This window comes from Pelophylax lessonae, assembly GCF_965119305.1.
Source record: "Pelophylax lessonae genome assembly, chromosome: 1".
NCBI lineage: Eukaryota > Metazoa > Chordata > Amphibia > Anura > Ranidae > Pelophylax > Pelophylax lessonae.
Window position 1 is genome coordinate 46,819,878 of NC_138768.1, and position 23,164 is coordinate 46,843,041.

A 23,164-nucleotide genomic window follows, 5' to 3' on the forward strand; every position below is an offset into this window, starting at 1 on the left:
ACAACCCTCACTCACTGTCCTGTATGAAAGCTCTTCACACCTGGTAAACACACCAAAAATTTCTAAAGTGCTCAAACCTATTTCCCAAATACATTGTGGGAATTTAAAGGGTGCCAAGCCATTTAAAAAAATACTGTAAACTGCAATAAAGGCTAATTTTGGATTGTTCGGAGGGTTGACCTAAATAATGGAAGGATTATAGATGCTAATATTTTTTGTCTTCTAGACAGTGTGGAGTTGACATCAATTTATATAATATAGGCCATGAAACAATGATACAATGTTTTATATTGTTTTTCTGCTGTTTGCACTTTATATCCATAAAGTCCTGTTAGTACCTTGGATGGCTTCCAAGCAATGAAGGGTACTGAAATTAATCTATTTGTTGGATGTTTTGGCACAACCTATTTTACAGGTTTACATCTAATTGGGACCCATGATGAAAAAACAAGAGGCTTTGAAATACCAGCAGAAAGTTATTGTCATAACTTCCTGTAATGTTCCATCTAACATTTCATTCAGCGACACCCACTTTTTGGGTGGAATCTGGTCTTTTTGGCAACCTAAATTACAGGTTTATAGTGGAAAATCTCGGTAGGCTTGTTGTTAGCCTTTTACACCTATTTAATTGTGGGGAGTTTGTAAAGTCATCTTCCCGGACTTTCATGATGGGAATATTGCTCATAAAACTGCCTCTCCTGACATATTACACATTCAGAAAAGTTATTGTAAAAACATAATAGGAAGTATATTAGAGTTGGAGGAAGTTATCCATCTAGTTTAAATCTCTATAAAATATTACAAAGCCAAATGAGATGGACACATAGCAAATTTAGAACATCTGACATAATGATGTCATTTCAACTTTGCCACAATAATTTCAGGATACTGAAAGGAAGATTTACACCGCTCAGGTGGATCTGTATCCACAATCAGCCGTAGGTGCTGGACCTCGGATCGCCATCGGACAACAAGAACGTGAAAAGAAAGTGGCCGCACACCAAAATGATGACTTGATAGTAGCAAAGATATATTGTACAAATCTGGATACAAGGTACAACAGAATGGAAATGGTAGACGCGTTTCACACAACCAACAGCGTGCTTGTTTGCTCATTCACTGTGAGCAAGCACACTGCTGGTCATGGGAAACGCGTCTACCATTTCCATTCTGTTGTACCTTGCATCCAGATTTGTACAATATATCTTCACAATAATGTCAGGAGCGTGTGCACTCCTGCTCCATCATAGCTGCTGGTTCCAGCATCCTGGTTTTGGCTGTGGCATTCTCCTCGTCAGTCTGTCCACCTGCAAGGTGATTGATTGTGGCCAGTCTCTGGGTGGAGACCAAACCTGTTATAAGCTAACCAAGCCTGCAGTCTTATGCTTGTGATAGAGTGTGTTATACCTGATTAAGCTGCCTGTTTGTCTGCCCTGCTCTGCTAGATTGTATTTCCCTTGTATGACCTCAGATCGAATATCAACTATTCTCTGGACTCTGCCAGCCTTTTACCTGGACTGACATTGAACCACTCTGCCTGTCTGCCAACCGCAAGTACCTGTTTGCTTTTCTTAGTTTTTAAATGCCCAGGAGAGGTGGCTATTCACTATAGCATTGTTTATAATACCTGGGGCCAACCGAGTACCAGTAGGCCCGCTTGCCTTATGGGAAAGGGGGCTACTATAGGTGAAGAATACAGTTGCCAGCTATAGTGTCTGACCACCTGCATGGGGTAAGTGTGACAATTTAATGGTCATTTTATTGGTCATTACACAATCAGAAGTGTGGTTGGTCCTCATAATGAACACACTTTTTTTTTTTAAACAAACGCAAGGTAGCTGTATAGCAATCTTAAAGTGGGCTTAAACTGAGGAACTTGTGTCCAAAAAAGTAATTAAAGGGTAAAGGACTATTCACAAGTATTGCCTGTGGTCTACCTGCTACCAATGTCCCCAGTAATGACATACCGTGCCATGTTCTGCATTATGTCTATGTGGAGGTGGCCATGTTGGAAGAGGCACAGAGTTTGCTTCCTCATTTCAGAGCTGCTCTCCCTAATGACTGGTGGGGTAATTATCAAGAAGCGACAGGAGAGGTGGTGGAAGCACAAATCCACAGAATGGATGAAGAAAAAGTAGGGAGATCCTTGCATTGTAGGTCCTCAGGTGTGGCTTCCTCTCCAGCAAAGGGAACAGCAGGCAACGCTGTAGTGACATAACCAATCTCACTCTAAACTTGATGAGGCTAGCAGTCAGAAGCAGCAGTGCCATATATGATCTCCCCCTGCAGATATACAGCCATGAGGCTACAGGACAGGGGTACCTACCTAAACACCAGGAGTGCACTACTATACTTTAGGAAGATTTAAAGAAAAAAAACTACATTTTTTCAAGGTACAGCTTAGGCATTATTGACATTTTTTAAGTTTCCTAGAACATAGCAAATCATCACTTTTTGAGATTAGGTCCATTCAACTGATGTATTTTTCCTAAAAAGACAACACCATAATTTTTCGAACTTTAGTATAGGTAACATAGAAACATAGAAACATAGAATGTGTCGGCAGATAAGAACCATTTGGCCCATCTAGTCTGCCCAATATATCTGAATCTGAATCCTATGAATAGTCCCTGGCCCTATCTTATATGAAGGATAGCCTTATGCCTATCCCATGCATGCTTAAACTCCTTCACTGTATTTGCAGCTACCACTTCTGCAGGAAGGTTATTCCATGCATCCACTACTCTCTCAGTAAAGTAATACTTCCTCATATTACTTTTAAACCTTTGCCCCTCTAATTTAAAACTGTGTCCTCTTGTGGTAGTTTTTCTTCTTTTAAATATGCTCTCCTCCTTTACCGAGTTGATTCCCTTTATGTATTTAAAAGTTTCTATCATATCCCCTCTGTCTCTTCTTTCTTCCAAGCTATACATGTTAAGGTCCTTTAACCTTTCCTGGTAAGTTTTTTCCTGCAATCCATGTACTAGTTTAGTAGCTCTTCTCTGAACTCTCTCTAGAGTATCTATATCCTTCTGGAGATATGGCCTCCAGTACTGCGCACAATACTCCAAGTGAGGTCTCACCAGTGTTCTGTACAGCGGCATAAGCACTTCTCTCTTTCTACTGCTTATACCTCTCCCTATACATCCAAGCATTCTGCTGGCATTTCGTGCTGCTCTATTACATTGTCTTCCCACCTTTAAGTCTTCTGAAATAATTACTCCTAAATCCCTTTCCTCAGATACTGAGGTCAGGACTGTGTCAAATATTCTATATTCTGCCCTTGGGTTTTTACGTCCCAGGTGCATTATCTTGCACTTATCCACATTAAATTTCAGTTGCCAGAGTTCTGACCATTCTTCTAGTTTTCCTAAATCCTTTTCCATTTGGCGTTTCCCTCCAGGAACATCAACCCTGTTACATATCTTTGTGTCATCAGCAAAAAGACAAACCTTACCATCGAGGCCTTTTGCAATATCACTTATGAAGATATTAAACAAAATTGGTCCCAGTACAGATCCCTGAGGTACCCCACTGGTAACATGACCTTGTTCTGAATGTTCTCCATTGACTACAACCCTCTGTTGTCTGTCACTCAGCCACTGCCTAATCCACTCAACAATATGGGAGTCCATGCTCAATGACTGCAGTTTATTGATAAGTCTTCTATGTGGGACAGTGTCAAAAGCCTTACTAAAATCTAGATATGCAATGTCTACTGCACCTCCACCGTCTATTATTTTAGTCACCCAGTCAGGTACTGCCCTTAGCTAGGGGATTTATATTTTCATGGGTATAGCTCCTTTTTAAAAACAATTTATACTGTAGGATAAGTACTGTCTTGGTCTTCCATCATGGAAACCATTGCTTCTACAAATCTGAACTGGAAGTGGTCTACATTGCCATAGACTACATCATGCAAACCAATACTCCTACTACAGTATAGATCCAGAATGATCCTGCTTTTCAGAAGCTAAATTATATAGAATAAGGAGTTTGTTTTGGCAATCTACTATTTGACTGTATATGAAACAACTCTGTGATAACTGGTTCTTCTAAATTCTATAACTACAACATTCCTAAGATCTAAAATGTTCACTGACTAATTTATGAGAAGCTATAGCATGGATTTATATTATGTTCCTATTCTTTAGACCCATTTTGCTCCTGCTTTAGCAGTCATTACGCCACGAAAACCATATTGGATATCATCTAGAACCAGAACTGGATTCTGGTTCTAGAAGCCTTGTGGAACGAGGATAGTCTGATCTAAAACCATTGCCATCCTACCCAAGGGAAGGCTTCATCATTGAGACCATGGCTCCCAGAAACCAGAACCTTCCATTCTAGGAAATGTAAAATGGTGAGAACCATGGCTCCTGTGATCTTCAATCAACATCACTATCTGACAGTAGTAAAGTATCAAAAAACAAAACTAAACCACATCCCTCAATATTATATATAGGCTACAAAAGTGATTGAATTACAGGAAATGGACTTTTAAGGCACATCATTTTACATAAAATCATCTTTTTATTGAATAAATATTTAAAAAAGCTCTGTACATTGTATTTGCATAAAAAATATAATCTATATATCTTTTTCAAATACACAAATTTAAAACAGTACAGTGCTGTGTTTTTGGGGGGGCCCTTTGTGGGGGACATCAGTGTGCCTGAGCCAAACCCAGTTTTACTGGCAGCAGCAAGGGCCGCCAGTGGCCTCTGCTGGATTGGCTGTTCCATCCCCATGTGGCAGCTCAGGTTCACGCATGCTTGCTTTGTGTGGCGGTGCTCAAGCATCTAGCTTGAGCGGCCTTGGTTCTGATGGGATAACAGGCGCCTGCAGGGCATATGCCTGTGGAGCTTCATCGGCCATCTTGGAACTGCTCAGACGCCGGCTGGCATGCCGGGCTGTATTGCGGGCCACCTGTGCCCCATTAGGTGGACCCAATATATTTGGGGTTTTGCCCCACACCTACCCTCTTGCTTTAGCAAACATTGGACCCCTTTGGTGCCGTATTCGGTGACCCACACTAACATCTTATTTAAAAGAAAGGCAATTGCTTGTTTTCATCTTGGGACCATAACAATCTAAAGGATTGAAAGTCTGACCTACATTTCATCTGGTTCAATGCTCTACATGGGACATGCTGACGTCATCAGGGGATCACGGGCTGACGAAACGTGCGTCGGGAGCGTGAGACCGTAACTACTTCCGGGTTGGCGGAACGCTGGCGTGAAGCGGTGTTTAATTATCCAGCTACTGTGATTTTACATGAATGTACAAAGCGAAAGTTTCTTGGAATTGTATTAAGTGCATTACTTTTATTAAAAGCTAAATTATTTCAACGTACTGCACCATGAGAGCTTTTCTTGCTTTTACATATGTCCATATTGAGATCCTGTATTTGGTCTGAATGCTTACCCCGGGATTGAGGGAATTTGGAGCTGAGGATCGTTTATTTATTGGATCAATATGCCTATGTGACCCCCTATAATCAAGGGGTCATATACTTCTGGTAAGAAGTACCTTGTAAGAACACTGGGTGAAAGTGTGGAGGTGGAGGCTCTATAACACTTCTATCAAGTCTATGCTTTTATCATAATTATTGTCGTTGATTGTCTGGACTTTTTATTGATATTAAGCAATTTCAGAGACTCTTAAACTCCTTTATATTCATATTGATATTTACATTTGCACTAGCACTTTAATGATTTATGTCACATGTTGAGCGCAATATACTCACCTTTTAAATATTGTCACAGCTTTTTAGCTTTTTTGTTTGCAGCTCACAGTGGGGAAGAAATTCCTCAAAAACTTAATTTATTGTGTTTTTACGTTCACCTGTATTTATGTGGCTATTTAGCCTTATCACCTAATTCCTTTGCGCAGTTTCATTTGGTTTTTACCATTTTTCTATAACACATGGAGCTTCAGGCTAAAACTCAACTCTTTTTGTAAAACAAAAACATATTTTAAAGGTACGTACCAAAATACAAGGCATAAATGATGCTTGCTCCCAGGAAGGCACCTAGAGTCTGTGCGAAGGTGTATACAGGAAACTTGAACCATGGTTCCCGTGCTATCATACACAGGGCAAAGGTCACAGCTGGGTTCAAATGTCCACCTATAAATTAAAGGTGAAATAATAAAACCATATACATATTTTTAATACTTTCACAAAAAGCATGGTAAAGATTGTTTTTATATTCAAGCTAAGCTAATTATATTTTACTGTAAAAGTTGTATGGCAAGTACTCTGTTCCCTTTATCATATTTTAAAAGGGTTCAACCTTACCTGAAATTTGTCCAGCAATCAGAATACCCAGCGTGACAGCGAAACCAAAAGCCAGATTAACAGTCAAGAACTGACCATGAGAGCCTTTACTAAGAACCATTTGAGCCACAGAGCCACAGCCAAACATCTGCAGAGGAAGAAGAGTTGTTACTTGAGATGTTCAAGGGGAGACACGACCTGGGCTTGCAAATTCATATGCACATTAATATATACAGTACAAGAAATTATCTTATCTCTAGTCATCCAATCTTTTAAAATGTTATTTTATATAAAAAAAAAAAAAAAACACAGGCTCTCGGCAGTCTCTAAGGACACTAAATACACATCCTGGTTAGGTTGCTCTTGCTCAAAAACAACATCTTTCTATTTATGGCAAGAAAGAGGCACTTTTTTCTCCAAAATTTGTTCTGCTAATGCAATCTTATGTCTTTTAACCATATTTCTGTTTTCTAAAGACGGGGGGCCGGATTTAAAGAAACTGCAGCTTCAAACATCTATGACGTGTTTCAGTTTCGCCGCGTTCAAATCAATTAACTGGCGCTGCGGCGAATTGGCGAGTAAAACAGCAATAATGAATTCCGCCGTCAGCGGGATTCACTTACGATCGCGGCTTCGCCAATTCGCAAACTTATGTCTTCCTGCTTATAGCAGTTTCACATAGCGATGTGGGCTAGTGGATTAGTGCACACATCACATGTCTGTAATTCATCTCCCTCTGCTGTAGGTTCGAGGCTTACCATCTCCACCTACTTTTTTTATTTTCTTTTTTTGTTTATATTGCTAAAATGGAACGGATTACATCATATATATTGCTAAATAATGTTACACTCAGAAGCGCTTGCAAGCTTACACCATTTTAAGTGTTTTTTTGATCTTGTCTGTGTGTCGAATCGATCTTATGAAGGAAAGTACCAAAGGCAAGTGACCAAACCCCTACCCTACTTCAGGGCAAGATGAAACCTCACAATTTTACCATGGTCTTCTTCCCACATTCCATACAATGTTTAGTTCTTTAGCTATATGTGCTTTTTAGCCTTAACACACTCCATTTTTTCCACCATACAGCTTTATTCTGCACAATAGCTAAGTGCTTTGCAACTTCACTGCAGTTCACAACGTCATGGGTTCAAATCACATCACTACACTTGGGATCTCTTTTCACTCTCATTTTTTTAAACAGTTTTTTTAAACTATCTTGAATTTGGGGGGGGAGGGGGGTGTCCTACCCAAATTTCAAGCACATCAATGGAAACAACACAATTTTGATTTTATGAGTGTGGTCCTAGTTTTATCGAGATGCAATTCTTTACATATTTACCATGGTTCTTACAATTTCTTGACCAATAAACATAGGTGTCTGATATTGGACTCTCTCCATATTTCAACAACACAGGCCCTCATAGTCCAACACTACATTTGCCTCACACCTCAACACAACACTGTCACATCCCTACTCTACATTACAACCCCTCACATCACCAGTACAAGCAGCATGCAAAGTGCAAAACTCCGGCCTTGGCAGCTTAATGGGCCATACACTAACAATTTGTCTAGACTTTTTCCTGTAGACTTAACCAAACCATATAATAGAAGCTCAAACCTCAACACTTTCAATTTGGATGCAATCAGGCAGGCCCTTGCACTACATAGAAAATGTCAATCGGAAGGATAAAGTCTTCTCTAAATCTTACAGTGTGGATGGCCCTTTTGTCTGTAGGCACCCACACAAAACAAAAAAACACATGTTCAATTCTAATGTATTTATTTATTTGAGAATGACAGCAGAAGGAGGGATGCAGCAAAAGAATATTGTCACTCTCCAGTCCGTGTGCCTTTACAGCGCCAGACCACGATCTTTGCTCCATGGCTACGGGATTCTGATGTCTTCCACAACTTCCGGCAGAGTTCAGAATCCATTCTGCACCTCTACCAGCTCATAGGGGACAGGCATGGCAAGGTTGCTGGGCAGCTTCCAAGCCACTTTCGAAGTTCCAGGGTGTTCATGTTGGTCATTGGCCATGTGCCTTACCAAATATCCACTGACCACAAAAGAAAATGAGTGGAGTCCATCAAGGTGGGTTTCTACCACCTACACCCGCAAGCAGTACCACTCCTGGAAAAATAAAACAAAGGATAAGACATTTCATTATGAAAATCACATCTTAATGCCTGTTTGCTTCATTCTGAACTTCATTTAATTTCGACATCACGAGTGAAATAACACATTTTATGCCAACTTACACAAACCAGAAATCATTAATGTAAACATTTGAATACACACCTGTGACGCCAGACAGCCCATCACCACAGGCTTCCCATGGTACGTGCCATGATTCCAAGATGTTGATGTTCTGGAAAATTACAACACCATAAGATACCAAGCAGCCGTTCATGTTATCAATAACTACACAGGTGGCATAGACACAAATAAACACCTGCCAGCTCTTCTCAGCCCTTTACACTATTCACAATACCAACATGTTTATGGTTAGAGGTGCATGTTTTTGCTCAAGTAACACAATTTTACCAATGTTGACTACACTTTATCTACAATGGCAAGTGTCATTGGCAGATGATAATCACCCTCTGTCTCCCTGTGAGTGGCACCTCTGCTAACTAGCTAATTAATACACATGCCCTATCTTGACCGGTTACAGTACTTACATGTAAAGTGGCTAGCAACCAGGGTATTCCGGGTGGCCATACCGGCAGCGGTGCTCCGCCGCCTGGGGGCCGCCGGCTGACGGACCTCTGGCTCCCTCTCCTCCGTCAGCTCCCAAGAATCATCCCGGGCAACGCACATGTTGTGCAACACGCAGCACGCCAGGATGATCTTGGAAGCCTTTGTAGGAGAGTACAGGAGTTCACCCCCAGGCCGGGCCAAGCAGAGAAACCGGGACTTGAGAAGACCTATGGTCAACTCAATGATACTCCGGCTTCTCCGCAAGGCCCTGTTGTAATTCCTCTCTGCTGGGCCCTGGGGGTACCTGATTGGAGCCATCAGCCACGTCAGCTGCGGGTAACCAGCATCCCCTGAAAAATAAGAAAAATATACATTAGTTATTCATATCATGTGACTTTAGATGACTCCTCAAAATGGGAGACAATTAGGCATTTTACTAAACAACCTGCTCGTCTGTTTGCAAAAAATCATATGAAACATCTCAACTCTGTCTAACTGCCTAAATCACTAATACAAATGGGAAAAAGGACACACAAAGTGGTGGGTTTCTCTTGCAAGTTACAACTTGGCCCCTATTCTGTTCCTATTACATTAGCCTAGGTCTTACTTCTGGAATATATCTGCAACTAGAGTGAGGAAACCAATATTGACTCACTTATGCAAAGTACTTTGGGGATATGGCAATACCATTGGAATCATTTGTAGGTTTTCTTTGGGTGGCTAGAGGACACCATTTACACATTGGTTAACCACCTTCATTGGACTCAAAGACAACTTTGCAAATCTTTCTTTTGTGAGCTGCTAAGCTGCTGATCTGGTTGTGTGTGAACAGCCTGACAACTAATAACACATCCATTTTAGGTAGGCTTTGCTTAAATCAGGGTGTACACCGATGTAGCTTATTCCTATGTCTATGTAATCTTACAGTTTATGTTGTTAAGACAAAATACTTTACCAATAAGCCACCCTTCGGGCATTTGTCCACTTTCAAACACCTCGTACAGAGTACTTGTTCTTAACATACTGGAATCATGGCACGACCCTGGGTGACCAGTGTTGACACTCATGATGCGCTGTTTGGCGTCACACACTAATTGGACGTTCACAGAGTGGTACTGCTTGCGGTTCCGGTATTCACTTTCGTGGCTCCTTGGGGGCCTAATGGCTATGTGGGTGCCATCGATTGCCCCTAGGATTTGCGGCATGTGTGCCCGCCGGTAGAAACCCAACTTGACTTCATTCCACTCATTTTCATTCTGTGGCCAGTGGATAAAATTGGGCACTATATCCACTATGGCATTAATGACCAACATGAACACCCTTGAAACTGTGGGCTGGCTAATGCCCATGATACTTCCCGAAGTGGCTTGGAAGCTGCCACGCCCTAAAATATACAAAGTGGCCAGCAATCTGGCCATGCCGGGCACCGCATGGCCGCGCTGTGTGTCCGGGTCAATTTTCTCTGCTATGAGCTGGTAGAGGTGTAGAATAGTTCCTCGCTCGAGCCGGAACTTCCTCCTGACATCAGAATCCCGCAGCTTGTCCAAATAGATCCTTGGAGCAAAAATGCGTGGCTGGCGAGGTAAGGGCACACGGACTGGAGGTGCTGCTGCTGAAGGTGCTGCTGCTGCTGCTGCTGCAGCTTCCCCACCTTCTGCTGCCTCCTGTGCCAGGGCCTCCTCAAACAAGGCACCAATAAATGCCAGCATTGCACCATCTAATGCGTCTGGGATATCGTCCTCCATTTTGAACGCGCAAATTCGCGAATGCGCAGATATATATAGAAACGGCCGCTAATTATCACACCTGTGAGCCAGCTATAAAAGGAGCACATGGCCAATATGGCTGCTGGATGTTATAGATCGATGTTTCTTATGTGCTAGCAAGACCCTGTGACCCACAACCTACATTATCTGGAGGTAAGACAATTGTATCTCTCTCTCCCAAAAAAAAGGAAGGAGACAATTTGTACTTATCTTGGGTGTGCTTAAGTTGTCTATGGTGAATCCCCTCCAACCCACAATAGCTTGGGAACCCCTCAAGTGTCTTTTAATCATTGGCAGTTGGCCCCATGTGCATGTGGTTTGGACATGTGTTTTCTCATGTTTGTTAAAGGTGTGCAGTCTAGATTTGGCATCTAAACCTGCCCCCTTACCTTCCCAGCTTCCAAAGACACCATTTTTGCTTTCCTGATAACTGTAATTTATTATGTGCACGTATGTAGGTCATGCGATTTCTCATGTATGTTTAATGTTTGCAGCCTCCTTTTGCCTATAAAGGATTACACCACCACCACCACCACCACCACTGTGTTTGTGACATTAGGTAAGTGTTTGGAGGGCCTCGTGTGATTTGTACCCCTATGCGTTTTCTTATGTGTTTTTTTTTTACATTTCTTTGCAGCCTCTTCTGCTCTTTAACACCACCACCACCACCACCACCACCACTGTGTTTGTGCCATTAGGTAAGTGTTTGGAGGGCCTCGTGTGATTTGTACCCCTATGAGTTTTCTTATGTGTATTTTTTGTACATTTCTTTGCAGCCTCTTCTGCTCTTTGCCACCACCACCACCACCACCACCACCACCACTGTGTTTGTGCCATTAGGTAAGTGTTTGGAGGGCCTCGTGTGATTTGTACCCCTATGCGTTTTCTTATGTGTTTTTTTTTTACATTTCTTTGCAGCCTCTTCTGCTCTTTGCCACCACCACCACCACCACCACCACTGTGTTTGTGCCATTAGGTAAGTGTTTGGAGGGCCTCGTGTGATTTGTACCCCTATGCGTTTTCTTATGTGTTTTTTTTTTACATTTCTTTGCAGCCTCTTCTGCTCTTTGCCACCACCACCACCACCACCACCACTGTGTTTGTGCCATTAGGTAAGTGTTTGGAGGGCCTCGTGTGATTTGTACCCCTATGAGTTTTCTTATGTGTTTTTTTTTTACATTTCTTTGCAGCCTCTTCTGCTCTTTGCCACCACCACCACCACCACCACCACCACCACCACCACCACCACCACTGTGTTTGTGCCATTAGGTAAGTGTTTGGAGGGCCTCGTGTGATTTGTACCCCTATGCGTTTTCTTATGTGTTTTTTTTTTACATTTCTTTGCAGCCTCTTCTGCTCTTTGCCACCACCACCACCACCACCACCACTGTGTTTGTGCCATTAGGTAAGTGTTTGGAGGGCCTCGTGTGATTTGTACCCCTATGCGTTTTCTTATGTGTTTTTTTTGTACATTTCTTTGCAACCTCTTCTGCTTTTTTTGCCACCACCACCACCACCACCGTGTTTGTGCCATTAGGTAAGTGTTTGGAGGGCCTCGTGTGATTTGTACCCATATGCGTTTTCTTATGTGTTTTTTTTTTTTCCTTTTCTTTGCAGCCTCTTCTGCTCTTTGCCCACTACTACCACCACCACCACGACCAAGTCTGTTTGTGCCATTAGGTAAGTGTGTTCTGTAACTGTTCACTAATTATACTGTATATGAAGAGCAATCTGCAAATCCTGTTTTTTCTGTTTTCTCTTTTGTCATTTCAGATTTAGGAGTTTGGGGCTCTTTGCTGCTGCTGGACAGCCAGATTCTCTGCCCACCTCGTGCTCCCATGGCCCCACCCACTGGAAGGATGAGAAGGGCCAGGGGGGCCAGGGGGGCCAGGGGGGCCAGGGGGGCCAGGGGGGGCAGGGTGGGCAGATCGTCTGGCTCTGGTGTGAGGGAGGCTCCAGCTGTATCCATGAGGGAGTCCACCATCCCCATCCCGGAGGAGGAAGCCGGGGGAGGTGTTAACACACCAAGTGGACAAGCTGGCTCTTCTGACAGTAGTCCTGGAGCGGGTCCGTCCACCAGAGTCAGCTTGTCCACATTAACCCGGCTTCCCCGTTTCACCCACAATCAGTGCTGTGCCCTGGTCCACGCCTATATGGCCAGATATCAGGCGATACATGGGACCAGGGCCGCGTCTTACTCAGTAACAGAGAAGAACAGATTGTGGGATGAAATCCGGGATGCTGTAAATGCACTGGGTGAAGCACCTCGCCACCGTGACAGTGTGCGGAAGAAGGTCAACGACATCTGTGGGTCCGTTCGGAAGAAGCTAATTGCATGGGCTGCGGAGGGTCTTTATGACCGTCAAGGTCGGCTGGATGAACGTGCACGAAGTTCTCTCTGGGATTATCAATTACCTTTCTTGAACATCATAGGACCCGATACCATCTTTCCCAGAGAGGACTTAGATTCGGATGCTTTGCACCGAGGTAGGATATTATCTTGGATGTCAATTGTGTGAGTTGTTTGGAAAAGATTAACTACTATCCTATGTGTGACATTAAGAGAATGTGATACTTGCCCTTCCAATTGTCCTTTTTTTGTTTTCCCCAACCTGCAATTTGTTCATCTGTAGCACGGATCTCAGCCCCTCCACAGCCCATGCAGCTTGGCGAACCAGACGGACTCACAGGTGTTGACATCAGTGCTGACCCTCCTCCTGGTAGGTCCAATATCATACTGTGCCAAACAATGTAGATGTTTTTTTTTGGCCAAGATAGCTCATATTGCTATGTCCTTTACAGAAGATCCGCAGCAGGGAACACACCCAGTGCAGCTAGGCCTGGAGGAAGGTGTTGGTATGTCTAGTCAAATAATGTTTTTTTGAATCTTATTAACCCCATTAACACACATGTTTTTTCTTAGGAAAGAGTGTTGCCTTTTAGATGTTTACCCTGCAAAACACAGTTGACAGCATTAATGGGTGCCGTCATTAGTAGGCAGACCAAGCCTTCTTAACCTTTGGGAGGGTTTAGCAAGTGTCCTATGAGCCCAGGAAAGCACTTTTGAATGTTTGGCCTCAATGCTTCATTCATGAAGCTAGGAGGGCAATCTGGCCATAATCATTACTGACTAAGGTTATGTACTAAACATGTTTTTTTTTTTTTTTTTTAAAAGAACATCAGGCCCCTCTTGACGTTGCAGCTGGAGTTGGATCAGGAGCTGGCGACGATTCTGCATCCAGTGCTGTGGTATGTGATATAAGGGAACAAGGTGCACATGTAACATTTCAATGGTAGCATTGATTTTGGACTAGATGTGGCTTACATTGTGTGTGTTAAATTAGTGCTATGACATTCTGACGATGCACCAGCACAACAAGAGTTCTATCTTGAACATCAGGGAATTATGTTATAATTTGGTGTGCCACTAATGTTCCAAAAACATCCAGGATCTTTAAAGTCCGGCCCGTCTTTGATTTTCCAGGTCCAAATTCATGGGTATCGTTTGGTTGGGTTGTCCTCTAGCCGATTGATGGCAAGATTTTAGACAACATACGTAGATGTATAAAGTCATTGGTGTAGTAACAGATTTACCAAAAGCATAAACAACCTACCACACCAGGGTTAATTGGGAACACCTTCATGTTGAATCTTTTTTGCCTTTGTCATATTAGTCCTACCAATATAATATGTACCCATTATCAGAAGTGTTGCTAGCTTGGATAATCTTACAATGAACAAGTACTCATTAGAAGCACATCAAACTTTTCAACGTTCTGCTTGGGGTGTTAAGTTGTCAAACTAATCTGAAATATTTAGTCATGATGTTTGATAATGATTTGGTCTATTTCTTCTGCTTTCAGGTAGCCTTAGATGCAGAGGGATTGTCACCTACCCAACTTCGTCCATCTATGCTGGATGTAGCCGAGAGGCTGCTTGATGAGTATCAGGTCCAAAATGAGTTAAGGAGGCGTACTCAGCAATCTACTGAGGCAGTACGTCTGCTCGGGCTCATACAGGAATCTGTAGCAACAATGGTACAGGTTCACCAGGATATGTTACAGGTTCAACAGGATATGCGTAACAGCTTGGTAAGTTTAGCAGACCAGCATCAACGGGATCGGCAAAGTGTTGACACTCAGGTGCTGGCCACACGCCAATGCCTGTTTGGATCTGAAGATGCCCCATTGGCAGAGCCCTCCCAAACATCTCACTCACCTGCCACTGCAGGTTGTGGTAGTGGGAGGGTAATGCCAGTGTTGGCCACTTGTCAGGCAGCTGGGGATGGGACAATTTCTCCTGTAGCCACTCCTAGCACTTCACACTCCGTTCGGACTCCCACACCCCTCAATGAGCAATCCTCCTGCACAACCTCAATGCGCACTGGTTCCACAGTACCCCTTCCACCTGACTACATTCCCTCCACACCTTTATCACTTCACTCCTCCCCAGGCCGTTCTTCTTTTTTGTCACCAATGCGACATGTCGTTTGCCCCCGCACCGTGGACCACAACAACCAATCAACCACCACTCCCCACACATCTTCACAACCCTTGCACCACCAGCAGCATCAAATAGCCTTGGAGCAACAACGATCCCATCTCATGGTAATGGCACACGTTACCCAAATTCTTGCTGAGCACAGAGCAGATGGGACTATTGGCACAAGATCTTCAGTCTGGGACATTTCCAGGGTTCAACACCCTGCATCAGCAGCAGCCTCAGACACAAGATCTGATTCTAATGGGCCACTTTACCAGAACTCTAAGGCTAACCCCAGAGCAGATGGGACTATTGGCCCACCATTTGATGGCAGGAACCTTTCCATTGCTCACCACACTGCTTCAGTCACCACCACCACCACCAACTTAATTTCTTTTTTTTTTTTTTTTTTGGTTTTGTTAATGATTGTTACATTGGCCAATTTGTGGGGCCATTTTTTTTTTAAATTTGAGGGTGGCACAATATGATTTCTTATAGTGCTTTTTTTGGGGATGAAATAAAATTTTATGCAAAATGATTAGTTTGTGTTTGCTCTTTGGTTTTTTAGGAGTGTTGGTGGCCAAGTAATGGCCCTGGTTAATGTAGGCATTTATACACACGTGCTTCTCGATCTCCAAACATATGATTTCATGTAAATTTAGATAACTCAATGTTCACATAACGACCCAAGAAAAGGTCTCCCTTCAAATGTAGCTTCAAAACAAGTCTCAAGGCTAACATAAACCAAAGCCAACATACTAACAATTACAGACCACACCACTCAAGTAAACAAATACAACACAAAAGACATTCGATGTGTACACCAAAAAGAAAACTTGGGTAATAAAATAAATGTTTTAATAACACATGTGGGTGTCTACCAACTGTAGCGTACAAAAAATATATTACAATATATAATAGAATGAACTAAATTGCCAATGTAACATTTGTGTTGCAAAGAGCAACATACTTAAATTTAATTTAGATAAACATTTTAAACATTTTTTATGTTTTGACATCATTTTTTGGAAGGTTTTCACAAAAACAATTCATTTTTGTAAACATTTTTGGTTTTGTCCGTTGCCATAAAAACAACAAGGCTTTTTTGTAAACATTTTTGGTTTTGTCCGTTGCCATAAAAACAACAAGGCTTTTTTGTAAACATTTTTGGTTTAGTTTGTTACCAAAAACAACAAGGCTTTTTTGTAAACATTTTTGGTTTTGTCCGTTGCCATAAAAACAACAAGGCTTTTTTGTAAACATTTTTGGTTTTGTCGGTTGCCATAAAAACAACAAGGCTTATTTGTAAACATTTGTGGTTTTGTCCGTTGCCATAAAAACAACAAGGCTTTTTTGTAAACATTTTTGGTTTTGTCCGTTGCCATAAAAACAACAAGGCTTTTTTGTAAACATTTTTGGTTTTGTCCGTTGCCATAAAAACAACAAGGCTTTTTTGTAAACATTTTTGGTTTTGTCGGTTGCCATAAAAACAACAAGGCTTTTTTGTAAACATTTTTGGTTTAGTTTGTTACCAAAAACAACAAGGCTTTTTTGTAAACATTTTTGGTTTTGTCCGTTGCCATAAAAACAACAAGGCTTTTTTGTAAACATTTTTGGTTTTGTCCGTTGCCATAAAAACAACAAGGCTTATTTGTAAACATTTGTGGTTTTGTCCGTTGCCATAAAAACAACAAGGCTTTTTTGTAAACATTTTTGGTTTAGTTTGTTACCAAAAACAACAAGGCTTTTTTGTAAACATTTTTGGTTTTGTCCGTTGCCATAAAAACAACAAGGCTTTTTTGTAAACATTTTTGGTTTTGTCCGTTGCCATAAAAACAACAAGGCTTATTTGTAAACATTTGTGGTTTTGTCCGTTGCCATAAAAACAACAAGGCTTTTTTGTAAACATTTTTGGTTTAGTTTGTTACCAAAAACAACAAGGCTTTTTTGTAAACATTTTTGGTTTTGTCCGTTGCCATAAAAACAACAAGGCTTTTTTGTAAACATTTTTGGTTTTGTCCGTTGCCATAAAAACAACAAGGCTTATTTGTAAACATTTGTGGTTTTGTCCGTTGCCATAAAAACAACAAGGCTTTTTTGTAAACATTTTTGGTTTAGTTTGTTACCAAAAACAACAAGGCTTTTTTGTAAACATTTTTGGTTTTGTCCGTTGCCATAAAAACAACAAGGCTTTTTTGTAAACATTTTTTTTTTGGTTGCCAAAAACAAGGCTTTTTTTTTTTTTTTTTGGTTTTTTTGGTTCCCAAAAAAAGGGTTTTTTATAAATTTTTATATTTTTTTTGGTTGCCAAAAACAAGGCTTTTTTTGTTTTTTTTTTTTTTTTGGGTCCCCAAAAAAAGGGTTTTTTATAAATTTTTATATTTTTTTTGGTTGCCAAAAACAAGGCTTTTTTTGTTTTTTGTTTTTTTTGGGTCCCCAAAAAAAGGGTTTTTTATAAATTTTTATATTTTTTTTGGTTGCCAAAAACAAGGCTTTTTTTTTTTTTTTTTTTTTGGGTCCCAAAAAAAGGGTTTTTTTTTAAACTGTTTTTGATTTTTTTGTTAGATTTTTGTTTATAATGGGCAACAATTACAAATGTGACATTTCTTTGTGTTGCAACGTGCAACATAAGTAAACAAACCACAAAAAAAAAATACTAGGATCTTTTTAAAGGTGTGACATTCCTAACGAATGGCTCCTTAGGGTCTGGATCCACGCCACAAAGGTGTTCCAAATATAGAATTCGGTCTCCGCACCACCTCATATAATCCAGGAGGACCTCGTAGGTGAGGTGGGTGTGCCCTGGGTAGAAAAAAACATGACAATTAGTTTTAGGCAAAATGATCCAAACAAGGATTGTAATTAATGTGCCTCAACAAATATGCTTAGGAGTCTATTGGTTGGCTTTTATCAACACTCTGAAGCAAATATGCTAAATTGCTGTTGTAAACCTTAAACTCAAACTTTCACAGCAAATTGTTCAAAAGGTTACATAAGATGGCTTGGAATGTTAGTAGCAGTTCCACCAAAGCTAAGTAAAATGCTTTTCTGCATGTAAACACAAGCAATCATTTTGAAGAATGTAAGGTGTTTTGGGTTCAATTGGTCAACACGATACATGTGCACACATTTATCTCTATCACCATTGGAATCTGTGGAGCGTTCTCTCTCCCTCTTACTGTCTATAGATTGAACCTGACACATAGTAGAGACTCACCCTTAGGAATTTTGAGGGCCAGTTCTGGACGGAGCAGATGTGTCTGCTCCCCTGATCTCCTTTCCGCCATCCCAGCTGTGTTAAGAGAGAAGAAAAAGTTTATCAACAAATGGACTCACGCTAACTGTAGGTTACGCAGTCATGAAAACGCTCTAACACCCACTCATTACCCCTCCACATTTCCCTGAAAGTTTTATTTAGACATTGATATGGTGGTGATGCAGATTTGTACAGTGCAAGCGTCATTCTTCTGGGTGAAGCTTGTAGCGTTAAGGATACGTACTCCCTGCTTTTGTGCTGATTGTGTTTTTCTGATGTTTTTGGTGCCTCAGCCCTGCCTGTTCTAAGTGTTGGAAACATATCATTTTGGGAGGGCTGCGGAAAACTAATCAGGTTAGACTTACACTCTCTAGGTTTTTGGGGACAAGAGAAATAACAATCCTCCTTTTTACATGGCCCCTGTACACACCTCTAGGCACCTCCCTCCTGTTGTTTGACCCCACAGCAGGCAGCTTGCTATGGAGGCACATGAGATGAAGCCAAGCACCCTGTGCCTGTTCAGGCACTAGGCTGTGAGCCAGCCTTGCCCCCCTCCCTTCCAATGGTCTCAATGATTAGGAGTGACAGCATCAGGAGGCAATATTGGCATGCTGTCACCTCAGTTAAGGAGGAGGGGGAGTCTGTTCCAGACAAGTATTAGTGCAAAAATTTGGACCGTAAAAAATGGTCCCAGTAAGTCTTAGGGGGAATATGCACACCTATCACTTGGAATACTAATGCATAGAATGCATTCACATAAAGAACCCGCTGCCTTTAGAACAACTTGAAGCCTGAGCGGGGACATACACAGTTAGCATTTCTCCACTTACTAAGTAGACACATTACTGGAAAAGCACACAACTTACCATCATCAGGTTTTTTTGGGGCCCCTGAAGTGGATGGCGTGGCTGGCTCTGGAGAAACTGCACAAAAAGAACACAAATTGTGAACTGGAATGTGGTACATTACCGAGGAAGAGTATTTATGAAAGATTGACAAACACACATTTTCAGTGTTGACTAAATCAGGACATGATTAAATTACAATGTCCCCTAAAAATTTACAAGTACAAAGCACACCATTTCCAATGTAGAGAAACTAACACCAATTTAGAATAGGGTGGCTTGAGATAACTTACAAAAGATAACATGTCCTGTAAAGCTCCCCAAAACCACCTTTCAAACATGAAGGTTAAGCAAGAGTGTTTCATGACCAACCTTCCTGTCACATATAGCAAAACTACACTTGCTTTGACTCCAACTTAGATTATCCTAGATACACATCATCCTAGCACACACAATTCATGTGAGAATCTAATTTTAGGTACTTACAGACTAGTTCAGGGGAGCCTGGAGTGGGGGAGGATGGGGGAGACCCTACATGGGGGGATGGTGTCCCTTCATGGGGGGATGGCGTTGTATCTCCTAGAAACACAAAGACACAAATACAATCCTTGAACAAAAGCTATTTGATAAAGGCACACAGAAAGTAGTCTGGAAACATTGAAGGTAGTAGTTACAGTGGACTGGGTAAGCAGTGGCCCCTCTTCCCCAGTCCTCCACAACAAACATCCTCAATGTCAGCTGCTACAAAACCCCAATGTCAAAATATATATATTACAGCCCTTATATTTACCAGGACACATTGAACACACAAACACATGTAGAATACTTACTTCCCCTTTGAGGAGAGCCCAGGTCCTCATCCGAGTCGGACCAATTGGCCTCTTCTTGGCCAACAGTTTGTTCCTGGCCCGGATCCAGGCGACTCGGCCCTGCCTGAGGCTCCTCTCTTGCTGAAGTTACATCAACCACAAAAGAAAACAAAACAAACAATCATTCCTCCAAGTTCGACCTAATACACAACACACCAGCACATCCACATTACTTACAGGGGGCCTGAGAAGGCTGAGCCGCAACATCCTGATCACTGGTTTCTAAAATAAAAGAAAAACATTATATATTATTTATGGACACAAATAGGCAGTAACCTCTCATCATGCTAGCACCATACTCAATGCCCCTACAATTCAGAACATAGAAGTGCACTTACACCAATGAGATGCATTGACCATGTTTTAAAACAGGAGGGCACCATGCAAATTAAGCGGGCGCCTAAGGCCTCGCACCTACAGGGGCCTTGCGGCCAGTGGCGGAGCACCAACATTTCGAAGGGCGCAGTCAGGGAAATCTCCCAAGTAAAAGATTGCTTTCAATCCTCGGATCAAAAAGTTGCAGCAGTGTGCTGCAGTCCCTTCACTGCGTCTGCCAGGTGTCTGTTGTCCGCTGACACTTACTCCTCCTTCTCTGCCTGGGGATTGGCCGTCTGATCATGTTATCCTAAGATGTGGAGGAATCGGTAGGTGTGTACCTGCACCAGTAGGAAGTGACTGGCCGGTCAACTCACTCTGCTATCATCAGTTGTTGCTCTGGGAGGAGAGCTCCGCCCTGGACCCGGAACATACAGGTAACCAGGCCCAGACTTGATATTTTGCAGGCTGGTCATAGATTTGTTGTGTCCACTATGCAAAGTGGTTGAGTAGCCCCAGGGAAGTTGGAAGAGTCTGAAAATGGTTGGTGGAGGAGGAGGAGAAGAAGGCCCTGGGTGGCTGGGGGACAAGGAGAGGGCCCCTGGGGGTTTTCTAGAGGAGGAAAGATCCACAATGACGCCAGAGTCAATTGCCAAGGAAGAGAGTGGAGCTGAGCAAGTCCTGCCTATCTGACATGAAAGCCAAACATGGTGTAGATGGAGCCCTTTGCCCTACACAATGACAGCACCAGAGGTGGAAGGTGAGTGGTAGCGGGTCTTTGACATTATAGAGCATATGGACTCTGTCCATTATTGGTAGTTTTGTTTGGAGTTGTCCTTTAGATGTTTAACTGTGTTGTTTTTGACCCGAGCTGTGAGGGACTGAGGTATGACAGCCCACTATGCTGAGACTTATAGTGCCCTAGAATGTTGAGGACTGAGGAATCCTTAGTCCCTAACAGAGGGCACTACAAGTCTTAGCATAGCAGGCAGTATTTCCTCATTCCCCTACAGAGAGGATTACAAGTCCAAGCAGGTAGCCTTCTGCAGTGGGACTTGTTGTGCCCTTGACTGTGGTGGACTGAGGAAGGGAAGTGTAAGAGGGTCTCTGTAAGCTCAGATGTATGGGGGAGCTTTGGGGAACACAGAGTTCCCTTTTACACCAGAGTCCCCAGCTTCCCCCCTCAAATAATGGTTCCCAAACTCTCCTTATATCAGAGTCTTCACACTTCCCTCTTACAGTGTAGTAAGTCTGGAGACTCCGATGTAAAGGGGGCTCTGTAAAATGTGATTAGAGATTAGAAATTTCTAACATTTTTATTTTCTACTTACGATCCACAATTTTCAGCTGCTCAAATGGCTCGCTGCCTCTGACTGCATATTGGAGTGTGGCCGTCCTCCTCCTCCCCTTCTTCACCAAAAGCACAAGAGGGTGCCGTCCGTCCGCTTTGGCTAGAAGCAGAAGAAAAAAAAAAACATAAAAAATACGAATGTACATAGTAGTATTAAAGGTTGTGAAGAGACACTTGATGGAGGTAGGAAAGGTAGGAGCGAGAGGGAGGGGGGGGGGGGGTGTTGGTATTAGTGTTGTTGCATAGCTAAACACATGTCCACCTACCCAAAAAATTGTAACCTATCTGGTCACATGTAATGTATATTTTTACTTACCGGAGATTTGCTCCACAGCCTTTAGCAGGAGCCTGGGTGAGCGCCTTTTGGCATCACTCCAGGCCCGCTGCAGATCCACTATCTCAGGCAGAAACTGAAATCTCCGCTGCAGCCTCATCCGGAGACGACACATCATCTTGTGCTTTTGGTGAAGATGCGTATAAACTTTATCATACCCCCAGAGGAGGAGGAGCTGTGGAAAGAGCAGTGTATGTTTGAGTCCAAGTATGTCCAAAATAGTACAGTCTTCAAATAACATGCTAGGTCGTCTTTGAGATATTGTAGAACAAAGAATTCCATTTCTGGTGATACATATACATCGATGTCCAAATCTACCTCCATGACATAGGTTGCCCCACACTGGTGATTTCCTCTACATGATATAGCCATTTTCTCAATTGGCCTTTCATGACACACCCAGGGCCGCCATCAGGGGGGACAGGCAGTCACTGTATTTACAACCTTATTGCTGTCCATTTAGCAGGGTGCAAGTAACTTTACACACATGTAGCATAGGTATCAACTTTTGTCACCATGTTAAAAGGACAGCAGTATGGGTAGCATTACAGTGACTGTTATTAGTCCAGGCTCACTAAACTAGCCAATGCTTGGAAAAGCAAGCCATGCAGATTGCTTTTCAGGTCCCTTTTAACACGAGCTGTCTGATTGGGTGTGGCTGTTAATTTTTGACGCAGACCTGATAAGCCCCTCAATTCTCCTTTATGGAGTGTTATATGTAAATGGGATTGCTTCATTTGAGATGCAGATTTAAACTGTGTATGGCCAGGCTGAAGGTACCCAAGTTGATTGGTCGATCACCTGGAGGACAACGTACAACCAGTCTGTCAGATTTTACACACACTTATCGCTAGCATCTCTTGTAGCCACTAGCAATAATCACTGTGTTTTCCTGGCAGGGGCAGCACCAGGAGAACACAATGGCTCCGCAGGAGGGTTTCCCCTGTCTGTGTTGATGGTGG

The 23,164-nt window shown here is 42.3% G+C and overlaps 1 protein-coding gene across 1 annotated transcript in view; it reads right to left on the reverse strand.

Annotated features, from left to right (window-relative positions):
* Window positions 1-23,164, reverse strand: part of LOC309544916 (aquaporin-3-like) — a gene marked incomplete at its 3' end in the record, with an annotated part of 52,748 nt that overhangs the window by 16,037 nt on the left and 13,547 nt on the right. Inside the window, exons 2-3 of the mRNA XM_082243923.1 lie at window positions 6,302-6,428; window positions 5,993-6,130 (exon numbers count right to left, since the gene is read on the reverse strand). Coding sequence (XP_082100049.1) covers window positions 5,993-6,130; window positions 6,302-6,428 — 265 coding nt within the window. The remainder of the gene's footprint in view (window positions 1-5,992; window positions 6,131-6,301; window positions 6,429-23,164) is intronic.